This window comes from Furipterus horrens, unplaced genomic scaffold (genome assembly GCF_987537825.1).
Source record: "Furipterus horrens unplaced genomic scaffold, mFurHor1.1.pri manual_scaffold_6, whole genome shotgun sequence".
NCBI lineage: Eukaryota > Metazoa > Chordata > Mammalia > Chiroptera > Furipteridae > Furipterus > Furipterus horrens.
The window spans coordinates 67,999,896-68,022,758 of NW_028327176.1; the positions used below are offsets into that span (position 1 = coordinate 67,999,896).

At 36.4% G+C, this 22,863-nt stretch overlaps 1 protein-coding gene and 1 pseudogene across 4 annotated transcripts in view; one reads left to right on the plus strand and one right to left on the minus strand.

The window, feature by feature from the left end:
• CHMP3 (charged multivesicular body protein 3) overlaps positions 1-22,376 on the minus strand; it is a 75,680-nt gene extending 53,304 nt beyond the window's left edge. Inside the window, exons 1-3 of one of the 4 annotated variants that reach the window (XM_090281689.1) lie at positions 22,227-22,338; positions 12,803-12,928; positions 5,761-5,821 (exon numbers count right to left, since the gene is read on the minus strand). In XM_090281689.1, coding sequence (XP_090137815.1) covers positions 5,761-5,821; positions 12,803-12,928; positions 22,227-22,271 — 232 coding nt within the window. In that variant the 5' untranslated portion in view covers positions 22,272-22,338. The other 3 variants (XM_090281690.1, XM_090281692.1, XM_090281693.1) reach the window with 3 other exon arrangements.
• Positions 12,937-14,141, plus strand: LOC150006393 (zinc finger CCHC-type and RNA-binding motif-containing protein 1-like; annotated as a pseudogene).
• Positions 22,377-22,863: the final 487 nt, after the last annotated feature.

The following is a 22,863-nucleotide window of genomic DNA, read 5'->3' on the forward strand; positions in this document are numbered from 1 at the left end:
CTCAAATCCGTTTTTAAATAACTAGCAAATTTTGTATCTGAATTACTGTTCCTATCTCTTTATTGATATTCCCATTTAATTCCCATAAATTATTTTCTTGATTTTGTCCACATCTTACTTTACACGTCTTTAAGACAGTTGTTCTAAAGTCTTTGTTTAGTAAATCCATCATTTGGTCTTTCTCAGGAACATTTTCTGTTGATGTATTTGCTGTTGATTTATTTTCTGTTGAATGAATGTGCAATACTTTCTATTTCTTTGTATGCCTTGTGATTCTTTTGTTGTTGTTGAAAATGGATATTTGAATCATCACATAACTCTGGAAATCAGATTCTCGATTTGCTGTTTGGTGTTTTTTTGTTTGTGTGTTTCATTTTAATTTTTATTGTTTTATGGTGTCTGTGCTGAAAATCAGCTTGACGTGTAAACTTAAAGACTTCTCAGGTCTTTACAGAATCTGTGTCTTTGCCTGGGCATGCACAGTGACCTTCTATATTCTCCTTTACATGTGGTTGCTTTGAATCTTAATCCTTGATGTTAAAAAAGGAAAATAACATAGTCCTGTGGAAAACACTATGGTGGTTCCTCAAAATTTAAATACAGAATTACCATTTGACCCCTAAGTTACACTTCTGAGTATATACACAAAATTTAAAGCAGGTACTCAAACAGATTTTGTACACTCATGTTTGTAACAGCATAATCCCAACAGACCACAGGTAAAACAACCCAAATGTCCATTGAGAGAAGAAAAAACAAAATGAGGTTTATACATACAATAGAGTATTATCCACTCTTAAAAAGGAAATTCTGATATATGCCATAACATGGGTGAATCTTAAAAGCATTATGGTAAGTAAAACAGCACAGATGCAAAGAAAAAAATATTGTTTGATTCCACTTACACGAGGTCCCTAGAATAGTCAAATTATACATAGAGAGAGAAAATAGAACAGTGATTATCAGGGAATGTGGGAGAGGGAGAAATGAAGTTATTGTTTAACGGTATAGAGTTTCAGTATGGAATGAAGGATTAATGCTGGAAATGAATAGTGGTGATAGTTACTCAGCAACGTAAATAGTTAATGTTACTGAACTGACACTTAAAAATGGTTAAAGAGTCAACTTTGTGTTATGTATATTTTACTATAAGAAGTAAATAAAAACAATAATATTATGGTCCATTTATAAAAAAGTGCTTGTGTAGAACTACAACTATAGACAGAAATATATCTCGAAGGATGATAATCAAAATGTCCTCTCTGGATGGTATGATTTCAGGTAATTTTAGCTGTCTTATTTATACTTTTCTGAATCAATATGTATATTATTTATTACCTTTATAGTTATGGGGGGGCAAGCTAACGATCTTCCTTGAGATGGACAAAATGAACAACTTAATTTTACTCCAATATTAACTATCACGAGTGCTCTGAATGTGTTACACTTGACTGAAAGCTACCATGAGTCCTTCATGATATGAGAATGACCTGTAGTTATACATTGTTTTATTTAAGTTACTATTGTTTTTTTCTTTAAACTTTCTGGAAATATATCATACTTACAGAAAAGTACATAAAACTGTAGCGCTATATAAATTTAAACACACCCATGTAACCAGGAGCTAGATTAAGAGGACATTATTAACATGCCATAATCTCCCTTTATGTCCCCCTTAATTTGCCATGTTCCCAACAAGAGTACCCAATATCCCGACTATTAAGACCATGGTATTGCAGATACTTGTTTTTGCACAAATATATACATGCACACACATATATATATTTGTGCAAAAACATATATATATTTGTATTTTATATATTATTTATTATTATCATATATTAACATATATATTTAAATCCAGTCACCATGACTGCTAATATAAAACCACATGGCCCTGGCCAGGTAGCTCAGTTGGTTAGAGTATCATCCTGATCCACCAAGGTTGCAGACTCAATCTCTGGTCAGGGCACATACAAGAAGCAACCAAACAATGCAGGAATAAGTGGAACAACAAATCGATGTTTCTCTCTCTTCCCCCACATCCTTTCCCCTCTCTCTAACATCAATAAATACATTTTTTTAAAAACCCAAATGAAAGAGGCTAAAAGCGTTTTTATGATAAATACTCATATGTAAGTAACATTTAAAGGTATCACATTCTTCAAAGTCCTCCATTTTGTCTAAAGTATCAGCATCAATATAGTAAACTCTCTACCATATGACAGGTATTGTCTTAAACACTTTACACAAATTTATAGATTTAATTGTCTCAATAATTCTATGAGATTTAAAGAATTTTAATATGGATAGATGACTGATAGCAAAGACAGGATTTAAACCTGGCAATATTAAAACTCCAAAACCCATAATCTTTTTCTGATACCAATTTAGAGTTAGTTAACTAATAAACTGCTATATATGAGAAATAATAGGAAATGCCATAAAGAGAAAGGGTCTGAAGATCAGTTAACAACATAAGTGAGGTATAGATGTGACAAGGTATACAATGAGAGGAATAAAACAAGGCTTTTGAGACACTAACTGAATTTATGAGGTTTCTAAATTAACACAAATCAACTGTGCTATTACTGTCATAAAGTTTGTCATAAGTTTACTTCTTCATATGTTATAAGCCCCACTTTATTATTTCTACTTTAAACAGTCAATAATATTTAAAAGAAATTTTTAAAAGAGAAGGAAATTATTTGTATTTATTTATATACTTACTATTTCCTGCATGCTTCATTCCTCTGGGTAGACCAGTGGTTCTCAACCTTCCTAATGCCGCAACCCTTTAATACAGTTCCTCATGTTGTGGTGACCCCCAACCATAAAATTATTTTTGTTGCTACTTCATTACTGTAATTTTGCTACTGTTATGAATCATAATGTAAATACCTGATTGCAGGATGTATTTTCACTGTTACAAATTGAACATAATTAAAGCGTAGTGATTAATCACAAAAACAATATGTAATTATATATGTGTTTTCCGATGGCCTTAGGTGACCCCTGTGAAAGGGTCATTCGACCCCCAAAGGGGTTGCAACCCACAGGTTGAGAACTGCTGAGGTAGACCCAAATTTGTATCTGGTATAATTTTCCTTCAGCTTACAACTTTCTTTAAAATTTCTTGTACTGTAGATTTACTGGCAACAAATTCTCTTGGCTTTTGTATGAAACTTACTTTACCTTCACATTTGAATGCTATTTCCATCAGATATAAAATTCTAGAAATGTGGGTTTTTTTCTTTCATCATATTAAAGATGTTGCATTGTTTCTGATAAGAAATTTTAAATTATTCTTATCATTTTCTTATTTATTGTCTTTTTTTCTCAGACTGTTTAATCTCTTGATTAACTTTCAGTAATTTGATTGTGATATATCTTGGTAAGGTTTTGTGTTGATCCTATTTGAAGAATTCCTTATATCTGTGGGTTTGCAGTTTTCATAGCTATCATTTTATCTGATCCTTTCCTGACTCCTCTCCCTCTGAGACTCAAATTACATGTTGGACCACTTGATATTGTTCCACAGATCACTGATGCTCTGTTCATTTTTTAAAACTTTTTTTTCTCTATATACTATAGTTTTAATAGTTTGCATCGCTATCTTCAATTTCACTGATCTTGTTTTCTGTAGTGTCTAACACTGCTTGTTAAATCCATTGAGTAACATTTTTATTTTGTTTTACCTTATTTTAGACCTTTCATCTCTAGAAGTTCCATTTTGCTCTTTTCTATATCTTCTATTTATCTCATTTTCTTCATGTTTTCCTTTAAGTTCCTCAACATATTTATAACAGCTGTCTGAAATCCCTGTCTGTTTTCAATCATCTGTTTTTTCTGGGTCTGTTTACATTTCCTGATTTTGAGTCCCAATTTCCTGTTTCTCCACTAACTTTTGCATGTCTAAATTTTTTGTTCTTTTAAAGATTTTGGAAGACAGTTAAACTGCCTGCAGATCAGCTTTCAAGATTTAATTTTGAGTTCTGTTGGTGTGGACTTACGGTGGCCTTTAATTTAGGGCTCCATTAGTCTTAATATTTAAGGCATGACCCTTCTGGGGTCTCTTCTGAATGTCCCTGATGTTCAACAAAGTCTCATTACTGTGTAGGATCAGAATTCTGCCATCTCTCAGTTGTTAGCACTGGGAATTGTTTAGCTTATAGCTTCCTAGTAGTTGTTCTGTTTTCAGTAATTGCTCTTTGTCCAACCCCTTGAAATCTCATTCTAAGTATGCAGAGCTTAGTATTTAGCTAGACTCAATGGGACGCCATGCAGATATTTGGAGCTTTTTCTCTGAGCAATGCCCTTCGCTCTGATACTCTGCCCCACACCAGCCACAGCAGCCTCCTTGATCTGTTTCCTCAACTCAGTGAGACCACCATGTTCTGCTTAGAATCCCCTCCCATGTACTATGTACGATCCAGAAAGTTTCTCCAGGTAGAAAAATCAAGAACATATTAGGGCTCTCTCCCTTTGTTTCCCCTTCTTTCAGTAATCAAAATTCTGTATTGCCAGTTGTTCAATATTTGCAAACAGATGTTTCATAGACTTTGTCCAGTTCTTTCTTTACTTACAATGGGAGTGTAAGTCTGAAACCCTTACTCCATCATGGCTTGGAATGGAATTCCCCTCTCCAATTCTTTTTTAAAGGAAGTGATATTGGGATATCTTTACAGTATTAATTTTTCTCCAACCATGAAAGTGTCAGAAGTCATAGAAGTTTTAAAAATTACTATCTCTTTTCAAGTCACCTTAATTTTTTAATTGATTTGAGAGAGAGAGAGAGAGAGAGGGAAAGAGATAGAATAATCAACTGGTTGTTCCATTTATTTATGTATTCATTGATTGATTCTTGTATGTATCCTGACCAGGAATCAAACCTGTAACCTTTGCATATTGGGACAACACTAAAACCAAATGAGCTACCTGGCAAGGGCCAAGTCTCCTTAATTTTAAGTGGTAATCTACAACAATTAACTTTAGTTTCAAATATATTTTTCTCAACTTACAAAGCCATGCTAAGGTAGATACAGTAGTGAAAATGGAATTGTATTCCTTACTTATGTACAGTTTATTTAATTTGAAAGACTGTGTTTCTTCTGGAGGCTTCAGGGAAGAATACACTTTCCCTGTCTTTTCTAGCTTCTAGAGGTCAACTGCATTCTTTGGCGCATGGCCCTCTTCCTCCATGTTCAGAGCACATTTACTCTAATGTCTGGTACTGTGGTCACATCTCCTTTTCTCTCACTTTTCCTCAATATATTGCCTCCCTCTTTGTGATTACGCTGCACTTAGCCAGGTAACCCAGGATCCCCACCTCAAGAACCTTAATTTAATCATATCTGCACAGTCTCTTTTGCCATGTAAAGTAACATCTTCACAGGTTCTGGGGATTAGGATGTGGATATCTTTGGAAGGCCATTATTCTGTCCACCACAGTATGTGAGCACTTGCTTCATTTCTAACACTAACCCGAGCTCTAGAAAGTCACAAACGAATGAACGTGGCCCTTCTCCCCTGAATAGCTGAATTCCAAGCCAGAGAACGATTTAGTTCTAACAAAATATAAAGTTTGAGCTCATTAGAGTTCAATTTTTCTTATAATAACTAGGAAGCAATATAATTAGGACAGTTATAAATAATATAAGAATCAACTATGTCTTACAATATGTAGAAGCAGTTTATTTTTATGAACTAAATGCGAAATACACCAAGAGAGTGAGGAACAGGAGACATAAATGATTTTACCTCTTATTTGCCTGTCAACAACTCTCATTTCCTTTCTTATCTTCAATGACCACTCATTGACCTGGGAAAGAGTTTAGAAAAGGAATTATAAAAGAAGCCAACTTCCTGATTCACCAAATTTTAAAGAATTTTATATTAATTCTACATTTATTCCAGGCACAAAACAAATAAAGCCAGTTTCAAAAAAGGGCTTTAGGGCCAAATTCCATTTTTTCATCTATTTAATCACAGTACCTAGAAGTCCCAAGTTATTAAAAGATTCTTATCTGAAGTCAGGTAGTAAAAAGCATTTTAAACAAGATCTCAGAGAGTTCAGTACCCACAGGTACAGAAAGATTTTTCAAGAGTTGCATGGGTATAGGTAGGTTTTAAGGGTATGAGAAGATTTTCAACTTACATTTCAAAAACTGCTCTGCCTGTGTCATGAGAGTTCACTTTTTCCTTCTCCCCTTTAACAATGCTTTTTCATTTCACAAAAGAAAGATATTCCTCTAATCTATGTCTCTTATTACCTTGATAATCCCTAAAGTAGTAAATATAAGGACAACGGGAAATATTGATATAGCTGTTGAGAAACTAGTGAATGACTAATGATTATCACGTTCTTATGCAAGTATAATGTGTTTTCCAATTCTTCAGTTTCAAAAAATTGAAGGAAAATCTGACTTATCAACGGATAAATTATTAAAACTAAATTTTATATTAATTCATGATGTGCTTTTTGGCATATGACACAGAAATCCAAAGAACTGAGTGACAAAGTCATAACAAAATGTCCATTACAATCTACTTATTTATATTAACAATGTTTCTCAGCCTGAGTCTAAGAAAACATTAACTAGGACTTTTTCTGGTTGCAGTGCCACACAATGCAGGTATCTGCACCCACAGCTGTGCCATCCAAGATTTTTCTGCAGTTGGCGAAGGACTTAGGACACAAAAAAACTGCCAGAGCCGTGGCACATTGCAAAAGGAGCAACCGCCTCATTAGATGAATGGGTGCTCCCTGGACATGATCCAAGCACATGCTGCAATACAAGCTAAGGGAGCCTGTTCTGCCTCTGGGCAAGGAACGATCAGCTGGCTCTGTGTCCCGGTGAACTGTAGTTGTCACACGGCCCAGATTTACGCAAGCTGCCAGTCCACCTTCAAAGTTCTGGTGGCCTATTACCAAAAATATGTGGACAAGCTTCCAAGAAGGAGATCAAAGACATTCTCATCCAGTATGACCAGACCATTCTGGTAGCTGACCTCCTTTGCTGCAAGCACAAAAGCTGGAGACCCTAGTGGCCATGGTCACTACCAGAAATCCTACCAAAAAGCCTATCAAGAGAATCAGGGTTCATATTTGGTTGTGAAATTTAAGGTTAAAAATAATATTATAATAAAATAGAACAGGAATAATATTGATGTTGAACTCCTTAGCCTTCATTCATGGACACAGGAACTAAATGGCATAAAAAATTCATACCATTAGGAGGGGATGTATTTCAAATAAATTTGACTTTTAATCATTTAATTAGTCATTATATAACAAAATCTGTAAAACATTTATTATGCACAACTATAATAACTCCACCCAGAAGAAATAATAAAGCACTTAAAGCTGTTTGGTTATACAATTTAAAAAAATTTTTAATCTTAGGTATATATACATTTTTTAATTTACTTTTTTAAATCCTCACCTGAGGACTTTTTCATTGCTTTTAGAGAGAGAAGGAGAGAAAGAAACTTCAATCCATTGGCTCCCTTCCGTACATGCTCAGACCAGGGATTGTATGTACCCAGACCAGGGATTGAACCCACAACCATTTGGATACAGGATGATGCTCCAACCAACTGAGTCACACTGGCTAGGGCAGTATATATACATTTTTAACTAAAAATTCACATAACACAATTAGCCATTTTAAAGACTACGATTCAGCAGAATTTAGGGTCTTCAAAATGTTGTGCAATCATCAATTCTCCCCATTCTCAAAACTTTTTTAACTTGTCAGAAGAAAACACTATGCCCTTTAAATAATCTCTCCCTGTGTCCCCCTTCCCTTATTCCTTTGCAACCATTGACTTTTTCTCTCTTTTAATCTTCTTATTTGAATATTTCATATAAAAGGAATCGTACTATATGTGGCCTTTTCTGTCTGGCTTCTATCATTTAATATAATGTTTTCAAGGCTCATCCATGTTGAACATGTATCCATACTTCAGTCCTTTTTATGGCTTAAGTATGACTATACCACAACTTGTTCATCCATTCATCTGTTGATAGACATTTGGGTTGTTTCCATGTTTTCAATACTGTGAACAATGCCACTATGAACATTTGTGTCCAAGTATTTGAGTATCTATTTTCAATTCTTTTGGGTATACGAGTATACCTATGAGTGAAATTTCTGGGTCATATGGTAATTCTATGTTTATCTTTTTGAGGAAATCCAAAACTGTTTTTCAAAGGGGCTGCACCAATTTACAGTCCCACCAGCAACATACAAAGATTCTTTTTTCTCCACATCCTTGCTGACACTTGTTACCTTCCATTATTTTTTATTATAATCAATCTGCTGGCCTGTTAAGCAGGTTGTGGTTTAATTTTCATTTGCATAATGATTTAACTTCCGTGTGCTTGTTGACTATTTGTACATCTTCTTTGGAGAAATGTCTGTCGTCTATATTTTTAAGTTCAGTTGTCTTTTTGTTATTGAGTTGTGTGGTGAGCTATTTACATATTCTCATATTAGAATCTTATCAGATATATGATTTGCAAATATTTTTCCCATTTTGTAAGTTATCTTCTCACTTTCTTGATAACGTCAGTTGATGCACAAAATCTTTTAATTATATAAATTCTAATTTGTCTGTTCTTAATTTTGTGGCTTGTACTTTTGGTGTCACAGCTAAGAATCCATTGTCAAATAGGAGGTCATAAAGATTTAGCCCTATGTTTTTTTCTAAGAGTTTATGCTTTTATGAAAAAGACTTAATTTAGGTCTTTGATCCATTTTGACTTAATTTTTGTATATGGGGTGAGGTAGGAATCCAGCTTCATTCCTTTGCACATGGATATCCATTTGTCCCAACACCATTTATTGAAGAGACTATCCTACCCTCATTGGATGGTCTTGCACCATTGTAAAAAAATTAAATGACCATGCACATATGGGTTTACTTCTGGACTCTCAATTCTATTCTATGGGCCTATATGACTGGGAATTCTCCAAATTTATTTTTCAGTACTGTTTTGGCTATTCGGAGCTTATTGTATTTCATATAAATTTGAGGATCAAACTTTTCTATTTGGAATTTTGATAGCCATGGCACCGAATCTAAAGATTATATTGGGTGGTACTTCAATCTTAACAATACTAAGTCTTGCAATCTATAAACTTGAAATTTCTTCCAGCTATGTTTTACAGTTTTCAGTGTACAAAAATGTTTTGCTTCCTTGGTTAAAGTTATTCCTTATTTCTTTTTTAATTTTTTCATTGCTAGTGTAAAAAAACCTGATTTTTAATGTTTATCATGGAATCCTGCAACTTCACTTAATTTGCTAATAACTAGTTTTTTAAGATTTTATTATTTATTGAGAGAAGGGAAGCAAGGGAAAAAGAGAGGGAGAAAAACATCGATGTGAGAGAGAAGCACTGATCTATTGTCTCTCGTATGTGCTCCATCTGGGGACTGAATATGCTACCCAGGCACGAGCCCTAACTGGGAATTAAAGCGCTGACCTTTCATTTTGCGGGAGGGAGGATGCCCAACCAACTGAGCCTGTACACAGGTCTGGGCATAACTAGGTTTTTGTGTACATGAGGAGTTTTTGGAGTTTTTTGTATATGGAATCATGTCATCTGCAAATACATAGTTTTACTTCTTCCTTTTCAAAGTGGATGCCTTCTATTTCTTTTTCTTGCCCAATTGCTCTGGCTAGGACTTCTAGTACAATGTTGAATAGTAGTGGCAAAAACAGGTACCTCTTTCTTGTTTCTAATCTTTTGGAATAAGCTTTCAGTATTTCACAGTTTAGTATAATGTGAACTGTAGTTTTTCACACTCTTTATCATGTTAAAAAAGTTCCCTTCTCTTTCTAGTTTTCTGATTGCTTTTATCATAAAAGGTATGTACATATTTTTATTTCAAGAATAGGATGATTACTAAATTATTTTAAGCATAAAAGTATTATATTAGAAGAAATTCTCCTTTCAGGGAGAAAAAGAATAATGAGAAATATCCAATTATAAATAAGAACTTGTGCATGTATATTTTAAATAAATATTGATGGGAATCAAATTGCTGTGATACTTTAAATGATTGATGCAATTATTTTATTTAAATACAATATTTACAGTATGTCAAAAATTATATCCTAAGCAAGTATTTAAACTCATGATTAAAAAAATATAAAATATTGATTCACAACCGCAAAAGATGATTTGTAAGTACTAGAAATTCTTTCAGGTTATATATGAATAAATTTAAAGACAATATTATAATATAACTAGAACTTTTAGAAATGGCAGGAATGGAAACCCAAGGCTCATACATTCATTCAAATGTTTACTGAGCACCTGATATGTGCCAGGCATTGTTTAATAATCTAGCAATATAACAGGAGACGAAAGAAAGATTCCACCTTAAGAACTTACAATCTAATGAGAAAAAAAATGCAAATAAACATAATGTATACTATATCAAAAAATGAGTGCTAGGGAGAAAAATAAAGCAAGAAAAACAGGAGGAGGGCAGCTGGGGGAAGACTATTTTATATAGGTGATAAAAGACAGCTCAACTGCTAAAGTGACTTTTGAGCAGAGACCTGAAGAAATCTGCAAGGAACAACATATGACTATTCACTATCCAGGTGGGGAAGGAGCAGTGGCATTTTATGTTGAGTAAAAACAAAAGCCAGTAAGGAACTAAACAAAAGAAAATGTCCTTCATTACAAACTAATAAATGGGGTACAAAAATAGATTTAGTTAAATAATTTCTGTTTAAACTAGTAACTTTGATGTGTAAAGCTATTTAATTTAGGATTACAGAAAAATATATATCACCTATTATATACAAGACAACAAATTATCAGTCAGTGAGTTACGCTGAATCCTGTTTCTTATGCAGTTAAATATATGTTTAACTTAGATTTTATTTTCATGGAAAAATACTTATTGGCTCCCATTATTTCTACTCTCAGTTGCTGAAGATAGCCAATCTACTGCACTTATGAGGAATACCAAACTGTAGCAGTTACTAGAGTTCCAGGAACAATGCCTAGGATAAGATTCACAATTCAAATTTAAACCTTATAATGAAGCAGAATGAACCAGTGCCTTTAAGCATGTTTTCAGTAGCAGAATCCTTCAAATAAGTCTAATATCGTACTCCACAGATGTAAAAAATATGATAATACAGTATTCCCTCACTTATCGCGGGTATTACATTCTAGACACCCCCGCGATAGGTGAAGATTTGCGAAGTAGGAACCTTACATTTATTTTACTATTTATATATATTTTAAGGCTTTATAAACCCTTCCCACACACTTATAAACTGTTCCCAGTCCCTTATTAACCTTTCCCATTCCCTTATTAACCTTTTCCACACTTTCATAAACTTTACTTATGTTCTTAAGCATATTCTACACTCTTCAACCTAAGTAACTTTAACAACATACGTATAGAGTACCGCAAAATCTCACGATATAGCAAAAAATCCGCGATAGATAATTAAATATAATATTTTTTAAATCCCGTGATACAGTGAGGCCGCGATAAGTGAACTGCGATATAGAGAGGGACTACTGTATATATTTATCATGTAGGTTTGAATTAAAACTTTCACTAATATTAATAAATGAGAATAAAATCTATCTGTTCTCATGAAAGATAGAACTTTAAGTTAGTTGCTATAGTGTTATATCAACCTCAGCATCCAATGCACTTCCTTCCATATTTGGTTTTACACGTTTATCAGTATTGAGAAAAGTCTAATTCAAAGAAATAAACTACCTTATTACATCTATTTATGATTATAGCTATTTTTAATTTGATGTTATGAGACTAAATGAATCTAGAATCTTGAAAGAAAATTCGTTAAGAAATGATTGTTTTAAAGTTAATCATTATAGTATTTAACTACTCATACTCCTTAAGGGGTGAGTATTCAATTTAAGACAATAGATGACAAAGGCAAAATGACTTTTGTAAAAATGCAGTGTTGCATTGTTTGCAGTAGCAAAACTAGGAATTGCCAAAATATATATTAATAGGAGATTATTAAACATATTAGAGAATTTCCATAAGCAGACAATATGTTTCAACTAATGTTTCAACTAAAGAGAAAAAGGCGATACAATAAGGACTACCAATGGAATTAATTCTCAAAATATAAGTGAAAATAGCAAGGTAATAAGCATGCACAGAGTGACATTACATATGTTAAAGAGAGAACTAGAGAAAAAGAGGAAGAGGAGAAAGAAAAGAGGGAAGGGGAAGAGAAGGGGAGGTAGAGAAGGAGGTGGGAGAAGAGAGATAGATATTTGTATGTTCATGCATTATGGAATATCAATGGAAGAATTAAATAATTGACAGGAGTAAAAGGGAGATTTACTTTTTACTGTACATTAGGATACACTATGTGGCTTTTTGAATTTTACAATATGTACAAATATAACCAATTTCAAGAAATATTTTAAATAGACTTTTGAAAGAATTATGAAAAAAACAGCCTCATAAACTACTTCAAATCATCCTTGTTTGAAATAAATATTTTCAAATTCTATCTTGTAATATTAAAAACATTCATTGATGGTATTTTTAAAAACTTCTTTTAGATGCCACTCTCACCTTCTCTGTTAGACAAACACCCCAAACCTCAAAAGTTAAATAGTGAACCCAAATTTTGATTCAGTTTCATAAGTGAACACTTGTACACTGCTGGTGGGACTATAAAATGGTGAAACTACTGTGAAAACAGTTTTGAATTCCTGAAAAGGGTGCATTAAAAATTACCCGGAGAGCTAAGAAGAGGCTTTGTTGCTGCTACCTTCTCATCTGCAGCACCTGACCCCTTCCAGCACTTGTGATGCCAAGGCCGCTGTAAGGAACAGTCTGGGTTGTCTCCCAACTGGGCTAAGGGCCCCAGTTCTTCTGATCTCTTGGCCAGTCTTACCTGAAGAAATGAGTGGTGGATTGGTCACAATGTATGTATCCAACTTGCCCTTTTCCCTGACCAACAGTGTCTTATACCGGATATTTTTCAAGTATGGCAAAGCTCTAAAGGTTACTATAATGAGACATAAAAATACCAGGAAGAGTAAAGGGATTGCATTTATTTTATTTTTGGATAAAAACTGCACAAAACTGTACCAGGGTAATAAACAACAAACAGGTTTTTGGTAGAGTGATAAAAGCAAGCATTGCTATTAACAATGGAAGAGCAGCTGAGTTCATCTGAAGACAAAACTATTTTTGATAAATCAAAGTGCTGACTGTGGGAAAAGAACATATTTAAGTTATGGTTGTCCTAAAAATATGCTTGAAGAACATGAACCTTCAAAAAAGAAAGAGAAAAAGAAAAAGAGAGAGAGAGAGAGAAGGAAAACTCCTGAACCAGAAGACATTGTAGTATGGGAAGCTGGAGTGCTTGGTGGTGGCAAATGTAGCTCAGCCCCAGAGTGGAAAACCACTGGGAGCATGGTGGCATGCAGGACCCCACTCCACACACTGGTTTTCCCGTGGGGGACCAGGCCTGTGTTTCTATAATAGTTAAAAAGCTTGCTTTCTGCTAAAGGACTCCCTCATCCTGGGCTGAAAACAACAGATGTTCAGCGTGTAACCTTGAACCAGTCTCTTAGGGCCTATTCTGGGCCAATTTCTATGAACAGGATGTGGCTAGACAAGTTATCCTTATCATCCATGCATGTGTAACATTCTTTTCTCTAATATGTAAAAGTAATAATCATATAAGGCAATGATGGGCACTATGATTCACAATTTTCTTGGATGTAATCCACCTAAGAAATCAATAAAAGCCTGATAAGGCAGGGGCAAACTGCGCTTTCTCCTCTAGAAAGTGGCCAGTTCTGTCCCCTCTTCTCCACAGGATTCTTGCAGTCGCTGTGCATTTATTCCCTCATTCACAACGCCGTGGACTCTGCTGGTCAGAGGTCTGCAACACTGAAGAAGTAGAAGAAAGTGGAGATGAAGGGGAAGATACTGCTCTTGACAGCCCGAGTCAGGCCACAGTTTTCTAGCAAGCCAAAACTGAAGAACAGAAAACATAGAAACCCACTTCAGGGGGTCTGTCAACATCAGATGATCCAAGATGCCCAAGGATTAAAAAAAGCACACGTCTCAGTGATGAGAAATAACTTAGTGATTAAAATTATATTTACTGTGTAAATATCAATACAAATTTTTTTTTAAAAATCTTGGAGTACCAAGTTTACTTGGGACTAAAAATTACTTTTAGAATTTGAACATAAAAACACTTAGTACCAAATAATTTTTTACTATATAATAGTTCATAGGAAGTTGAAAAGAATATTTAAAGTATCACATTTCTATCTTCCTTTAATAGTGATAAAAATCAAGGTTTGCTAATAACCATAAAAAAGAACAAAAAAAGAAAACAATACTATCATAGTAATTCTATTTTCATCCAAGAGAAAAATATAAAAAGATCTGTTTGAGCCCTGATCAGTTTGGTTCAGTTGGTTGGGGGTTGTGCCACAAAGCAAATATGTCGCAGTTTTAATTCCCGGGTTGCAGGTTCGGTCCTCATTTGAGGCATGTACAAGAGGCAACCCATCAATGCTTCTCTCTCACATTGATGTTTCTCTTCCTGTCTTACTCCCTTTCTTCCCCTCTAAGAAAAATAAATAAAACCTTTCTAAAAAGATTTGTTTGAGAGTTCATTACAAAAGTTTATTTATGTCTGATTGGTTTATATGAGAACTTTTAAATAAATTTCAACTTTAAAACAAAAACTTCACAGACCGTGAAAAAGTTAAATAATTTACTGTTATTAAATGTTATTAAAATTTTCAAGAGAATTTTTGTTTTAAACATGAGTATTCTGCTGTCATTCTCTGGAGCATTTGAGATCTTGTTCCCTGGCATATGTCATCAGTTGCCTCAAATAAACTCTTATAAAATTTTTTTCAAATTACCACATGACCCAACAATTCTACTTGTAGGTATATACCCAAAAGAACTGACAATAGGTACTCAAATACCTGTACACAAATGTTCACAGTAGCACTATTCACAATACCCAAAGGATTGAAACAACTCAAATCTCCATCAATGAATGAATGGATAAACAAGTTGTGGTATATGCATACAATGGAATATTATTCAGCCATAAGAAAGAAGAATTACGAGCTACATCATGAATGAACCTTGAAAACATTTTATTAAATGAAAGAAGCCCGACATAAAAGGTCATATATTGCATTATTCCATTTATAAGAAATATCTAGAACAGGAAAGTAGACTGGTAGTTGCCAGGTGCTGGGGGGACAAGAGAATGGGCAGTACTGCATAGAGGGTATGGGGTTTTATTTTGCAAGGATGTAAATGCTTTGGAACTAGATAGAGGGGGTGGCTATACAATGCTAGGTATGTACCAAATGCCACTGAATTATTCAGGGTAAAATGTTTTTTTTAATGTTAAGTAAATTTCACCTCAATTAAAAAAGAAAGAAGGAAGGAGAGAGAGGTAGCTATATTAAGACAAAGCAAACTTCAGGACAAGAAAACTTATCAAAACTAAAGAGGGACATTATAATGATACAAAATTCATTAAAAATTCCTAACAATCATTAATGCAGATGTACCTAATAACAGAGCACTGAAATATCTGAGGCAAAAACTAATAGAACTGAAAGGGGAAATGGATGAATCCACTATTATAATTGGAGACTTCAACAACTCTCTTTGGGTAGTTGACAAATGGAACAGGCAGAAAATCAATAAGGACACAGCTGACTTGAACAGTACTATTAATCAACTAGTTCCTAATTGACATTTATAGAATACTCACTCTGTCCAGCAACAGCAGAATACATATATACTTCTCAAGTTCAAATGGAACACTCCTCAAGATAGACAACTTTCTGGGCCATAACACACAAACCCTAACCAATTTATAAGACTAGAAATCATACAAAATATGTGTGAGGACAATAGAGTCTGTCAGGCTCCCTCACCCCAGATGACTAGGCATGGGCTGCTTAGAGATAATAATTAGATTTGCATGCGTAGCGCACTCAGTTATATAAGCATTGATGTCATATTTTGGCTGGTAGCCGGCTTTGTCTATGCATTGTATATAAGCAGTAAGCGGCAGGAGGTTAGCACGCGAATGGTGGAAGGTATGTGTGAATACTGTAATATCTGCAATAAAGAAAATGTTGGAGATTCCAACCTTGCCTCATATATTCTTCCAATTGCAGGACAAGAGCCTGCCTTGGTTTCCATGACAGTATGTTTTGAGACAACAATGAAATTAAACTAGAAATCAGTAACAAAAAGATAGCTGGAAAATCCCCAAATATTTGAATATTAAACAGTACGTGTCTAAATAACACATAGGCCAAAGAAAAGTCGCATGCCCTAGCCAGGTGGTTCAGCTGGTTGGAATGTCATCCTGTGCACCAAAAGGTTGTGGGTTTAATTTCTAGTCAGGGCACATACCCAGGTTGCGAATTCCATCACGGGTCTGGGCAGGTGCAGGAGACAATCTATCAATGTTTCTCTCTTACATTTATGTTTCTCTCTCTCTCACTGATGTTTCTTTCTCTCTCTCTCCCCTTTCCCCTTTCTCTCTCTCTATAGTCAATAAAAAATATCCTTGGGTGAGGATTAAAAAACAAGTCTCATGAGAAATTTTAAGGTATTTTGAATTAAATAAAACCTAAAACAAATACAATTTATGAAAATGTTTGGGTTGCAGCAAAAGCATTGCTTAGAGAGAAACTAATTTATAGCATTAAATGTATGCATTAGAAGAGAGATCTAAAATCAATAATCTAAGATTCTACCTTAGAAGATTAAACATTTTATTTTATTTTTGATTTTAGAGAGGGGAAGGGAGGGAGAAAGAGAGGGAGAGAGACACCAATGTGAAAGAGAAACATGGATTCGTTGCCTTCCATAAGTGCCCAGGAATGTGCCCCTACCTGGAATTGAGCCATCGACCCTTCGGTTCGCATGATGATACCCAACTAAATGAGTCACACTGGCCAGAGTTCCACGTTAAAAGATTAAAGAAGAGTAATTTAAACCAAAAGTAAGCAAAAAGAAAGAAATAATAAAAATTAGAGAAGTCGACACGCTGCATCTCCCTTCACAACTAAGAAGGAATACAACTACCTCAAAACTAGAAACAACCAGAAGTTCCAGAAAATCAAACTGCATGGAAGTCCAGCAAACAAACATATAAAGAAGAAATACTCATCCAGACAGGTAGGAGGGGCGGAGCCGGGGCGGAGAAAACACGGTGTGGTGGCAGCATCAGCGGCGACAGCAGAAGACCGGCAGTCACACATTTTAAAACAAGGAGGGACACCTGGGGAGCGTTCCCAGCTCCTCACCGGACCTAGCAGCTCATGGTCCCAGCACCAGGGATAATCAAACCTCATTGATTCTGACTGTGCAGACCAGTAGAGGTTAGGGTGGAGGCAGAAACTACCCCTGTCTCGGCAGAGTCCACTAGTTTTAAGTGCCCCCACGATCCTAGAATGTCCACAGACCCACCCACTCTGGGAACGACGGCCAGGGCAGCAGCTAGAGGGGCGCCAGTGTGGTGCGGAACTGAAAGACGTGCCTGGAAAAGGGGTGCGTGCTGGGCAGGCAGCATTGCTCCCTCTCGGACACCTCCCCCACATACAGTGCCACAATGTAGTGAAACAGGTCGCCCTGTACTGACGAATCCCTAAGGCTCCGCCCCTTACAACGTAACAGGAGCTACAGCTCTACCTGGGACGCGGAAGCAAACAAACACAGGAGCCTGTCAGAATGAGGAGACAGAGAAGTATGGCCCAAAAGAGGGAACGGATCAAGGTTCCAGTGGGAGAACTAAGTGACAAGGAGATAGCCAACCTCACTGATGAGGAGATAGACAACCTAACAGATGAAGAATTCAAAACACTGGTGATTAAGATGCTCACAGGCTTAACAGATAGGCTTGAGTATGGCAGACGCGTGAGAGAAGAAGTGAAGGCTATGCTAAGTTAAACGAAGAAACATCCACACAAAAACCAATGGTGAAGGGAAAGAAACTGGGGTTCAAATCAATGATTTGGAACATAAGGAAGAAAAAAACAGTCAACCAGTGCAGAATCAGGAAGCAAGAATTGAAAAAAATGAGGAAAACTTTCCAAATTTTGTGAAGGAGATGGACATACAGAACCAGGAAGCATGGAGGGTCCCAGGCGAGCTGGACCCAGAAGGGACCACACCAGGATGCATCATGGCTGAGATGCCAAAGGTGAAAGATAAAGAGAGTCCTGTGGAAAGCAAGAGAGAAGCGGAGAGTTGCCTACAGTGGGGGTGCCTATAGGACTATCAGCTGATTTCTCAGAGAACACTTTGCAGGCAGGAAGGGGCTGGCAAGCAGTATTCAATGTGATGAAAGGCAACCTGCAACCAGGACTACTCTATCCAGCAGGGCTATCATTTGGAGTGGAAGGGCAGATGAACTGCTTTCCAGACAAGGTACAGCTAAAGGAGTTCATCATCACCAAGCCATTATTACATGAAATGTCAAAGGGACTTATTTAAGAAAAAGAAGATCAAAACTATGAACACTAAAATGATAAACTCACAGCTATCAACAAGTGAATCTAAAAAATAAAAACAAAATCCAACTAAGAGAACCAGAATAGGAACAGAATCATAGGTATGGGGATCATTTGGAGGGTTAACAGTTGAGAGGGGGGAGGGGGAGAAATGGGGATATGGTACAGGAACTAAGAAGCATAATCGGTTAGTACAAAATGGACAGGGGGAAGTTAAGAATAATATAGGAAAGGGTGAAGCCAGAGAACTTACATGCACAACCCGTGGACATGAACTAAGGGGCGTGGGATTGCTGGAGGGAAGGGGGGGTACTGGGCAGAGGGGAGCAAAAGGGAAAAATATTTCAACTACTGTAACAATATAATCAATAAAATATACTTAAAAAAATGTAAAAATAAATAAATAGCCATTACAAAAAAAGAGAAGTCAATGAAATTGATAACAGCAAAATAATAGAGAAAATCAATGAACCCAAAATCTGGCTCTTTAAAAACATCAATACAATTAAGAAGCCTCTAGCCAGCCTAACCAAGAAAAAAAGAGAGAAGACAAAATTACCAATGTCAGAAATGCAAAAGGGGTCATCACTACTGATCCAAAAGAGAGTAAAAATCAGGAATTAATAACCTTCCAACAAAGGAAGTATCAGGCCCAACTGGTTTCACTGGTCAATTCTACCAAACACTTAAGGAAGAAATGACAACAATTCTTTATAAAATCTTTGAAAAAATATGAGAGCATACTTCTAAACTGATTCTGTGAAGCCAGTAATATCCTAATACCAAAACTAGATACACATTAAAAGAAAGAAAAATTACAGACCAGTATCTTTCATGAACATAGATGCAAAAATCCACAACAAAGTGTTAGCAAATTGAATGAAAAACTACATATCCCAAAGAATCAAATTAAAAAAAAAACCCTCCTGGAATCAATAAGTATAGCAAGATTTTAGGATGGAAGGTTAATATACAAAAGTTAACTGCTTCCCAATATAACATTAATAAACAAATGGAATCTGAAATATTGCAGGCCAGGTCCCAGGCTGGGAGCCACCTTGGGCAGGCGAGAGAGGTAACCAAAGGATGTTTCTCTCCCTCTCTCTCCCCCTGTCTTCTCCTCTCTCTAAATATAAATTCCTTCAGGAAGGAATTAAGTTCAAGAACTGAGGTTTGACTGTAGAGTGTAAGACAAAAAGCTCAAGAAAGTCAAATAAGTCTCAACTGTAAAGATCACAATAAACAACAGGAAACTGAAAAGATAAAAAGGAAATTGGACAATTATTTACAACCAATAATTTTAGTAATAAATTAGAAAATTTATAATTGATAAATAAAACAGAACATAAACAAGGACTACAGTATATAGAAAAACCTATTTGTAAATTAGATAATATGCTGTGAAAACCATAAGGGATCTACAGATTATTCACACTATCAAGATATATACTTCATTCGAATTCATTCATAAAGCATGTACTACATGCCAAGCAAACTAGGCACAGAAACGAAAACAAACACGACAGTATTTTCCATAAATAGCATGGCAACAAATGGTAAGCCAAATAGAAAACAAAATGATTGACTGTTACCATCATTCACTGGAATTAATTCCAGGTGGATTGAAGACTTAACTATAGAAGGCAAAACTGTCTTACTTTTAAAAAGACAGTACAGGAAAATACCTTTATGATTTCAGATTAGGAAAGGATTTCTTAAACTAGACCAAAAATCAATAAGCACAAAGGAAAAAGACTGATATGTTTTATCTATGTTGAAATTAAAATTTTTTATTCGTTACGCAGAAGACACCATTAAAAGGAAAAAGATCACAAATTTGGAGGATATATTTGTAACCATATGAATGGTAACAAATAAAAAGCATTTATGAAGACTTTTATCCAGAATATATAGATTTCCTATGGATCAATGTCTCTTTTTCTTTATAAAATTGAATTCTGAACAGTGTACCTGAAAATCTGCTTGATAATCTAAGTCTCTGGATGATGTTATCTTCTTCCAGAGAAGACTTAACATTTGCTTCTGGTAAACATCTAACTTAAGAGCACTGGGAACTGGTTCTTAATTAAGCTTAAATGAATCTGATCAGAGACAGAGATCATTTGAAGCCTGACTTCAGTTTACTTACTGCTCACTGCTACTGCTAAAATGTATCAGAGTCCCAACCAAAAGCCATGGGTTTTACCTGAGTCCCTTATCCTTGGTGAACTCCAATTTTTGACCCGCTAACCACGGGCTTTCTCAAAAGTTCTACTCAAATTCTCAGTTTCTCAACCACTGCATTTGGAATTAGAGGCTCTCTTCCGGGGAAGTGGTCCCAAATAATTTGGCTCATGTAATTAAGCTTGCCTCTTCTCTAGGATCTTGATTTTTCAATACTTCACTGCCTGAAAGAACTACTTTTCTAGAACTGATGATTAACAAATGTAATCAAAATTAACACATTACATGCTAGCAACTTCATGATGCATGGCATTGGTTTTAAAAATATGCCTGCCACAGATGAATACGTGAGATTATTAAATAAAGGATATTAGGGATCTTTTCAGAATTCAAATTATTATTCATCAGGTCTGTGATAGAACCAGAGTTTTCTAACAAGCTCCTAGGTGATGCTGATGCTGTTGGGCTGCACTTGGATAGAAAGGCTGTAAAATGTATAAAGAATTAACGCTAGGCCCTGGCCAAGTAGCTCAGCTGGTCAGCGCTTAGGTCTGATCCACCATGGCTGCAGGTTCCATCTCTAGTCAGGGCACACACAAGCAACCAATGAATGCAAAAATAAGTGGAACAACAAATCCATGTTTCTCTCTCTCCCTTCCTCTCTCTCTTTCAAAATTAAAATAATAATAACTCTAGGTAGCCCTGCTAGCTAGAACTTTACATCCTTTCACCTTCAATGACTCTGAAGTGATACTATTATCATTTCTACTAGACAGACAAGACAGTCACAAAGAAATGAACTTGTAATAGATCACAAGGCTGATATGTGAGGAACCAGAATTCAAACTTAGGTCGACTGACTCTGCACTCTTAATCACTACACATTATCTCAGTTTACAGGCAGATCAGAATTCGAAGCCACGGACAGTTAACTTCCCTACATTCTTCCGAGTATAGTCTTGCTATAATTAATGTGTCGGGTCAACATAATGCAGTAGGACACGGGAAGGAGAAAACAGAGCCGCCGCCTCAATAGAGCAGAACAGGCGGGGAAGAGTAGGCAGTTGCCTGAACCTTCCCGCGAGAGACCGGGAACAATGCTCTTCCGTAGGCGGGCGTAAGGGGGCGGGGCCTGCACCAGGGAAAAAGTTCCGGGCAGGACGTACCAACGCGCACAGGAAAGGGGTTTCCGAGGCTAGGACTACGTTGCTGCTTTGGCGCCCTGTGCCGAGGTTGAGGAACTCTTATTCCAGCCCTGGGCTCCCTTGAGGAATGAGTGCTGAGGTACCAAGGCTCTCTTTCGCCACAGCCGTCTCTTTAGAGACTCTCCCTCTGGCCCCTCAGTCGAGTGGGAAGCCCCGGAAATGGCGGCTGAGCGGTTCGTGGCCAGCCGGGGTGGGAGAGTGTCCAGTCGCTTTACCAGCTCCACTACGCCCCACGCAAATCCACCCGTTCGTTTGCCGCCACCGTAGCCCTTACCAGTTCTTTGGGCGGCTTCTCCTGGGTTTTTCCAAACAGCCCCATTGCTTACTATACTTGTCTTGCCCCTTCCGGCTTTTCGTTCCCTGCGCTCGGGCAGGTCACGGGCAGCCGCCTGGGCGGGGCCGGTGAGAGGAAAGAAGTCCAGACGCCCAGAGAAGGGAGCGGCAGCAGATAGGATAATACGCATGCTCAGAATTGGGTCAGGCGGAGTTTTGTCAGCAACATTGACGCAATTGCGCATATTCTGGGATGGGATTTCTAGAGGTAGGTGGCGAATTAGGTTTTTTTTTATTTTGTGAGGTGACTCATCTGGAATGGATATTTATTGATTACACCTGCTAATTACAGCTGCTCCTGGTACTTTACCTACATGTATATGTTTTTGCGCCGGAAGTCTTTCCACTCAGACAAGGTGCAAATACAACTTTCCGAACAGCTTCACCTTGTGTCCGGGAGGCAAGTCACAGGCAGCAACCAACAGAGCTACTCCTCCACTCAGTTGTCACCACCATCATCTAGTACGTAAAATCTGGGCATCATCTTCTCTCCCAGTCGTACCAGGTCCCAACAATTGTAACTTTTCAATATGTTTGAACTCTAGTGCTTTGCTTTCCATCCCTAGTGTTATATCTCT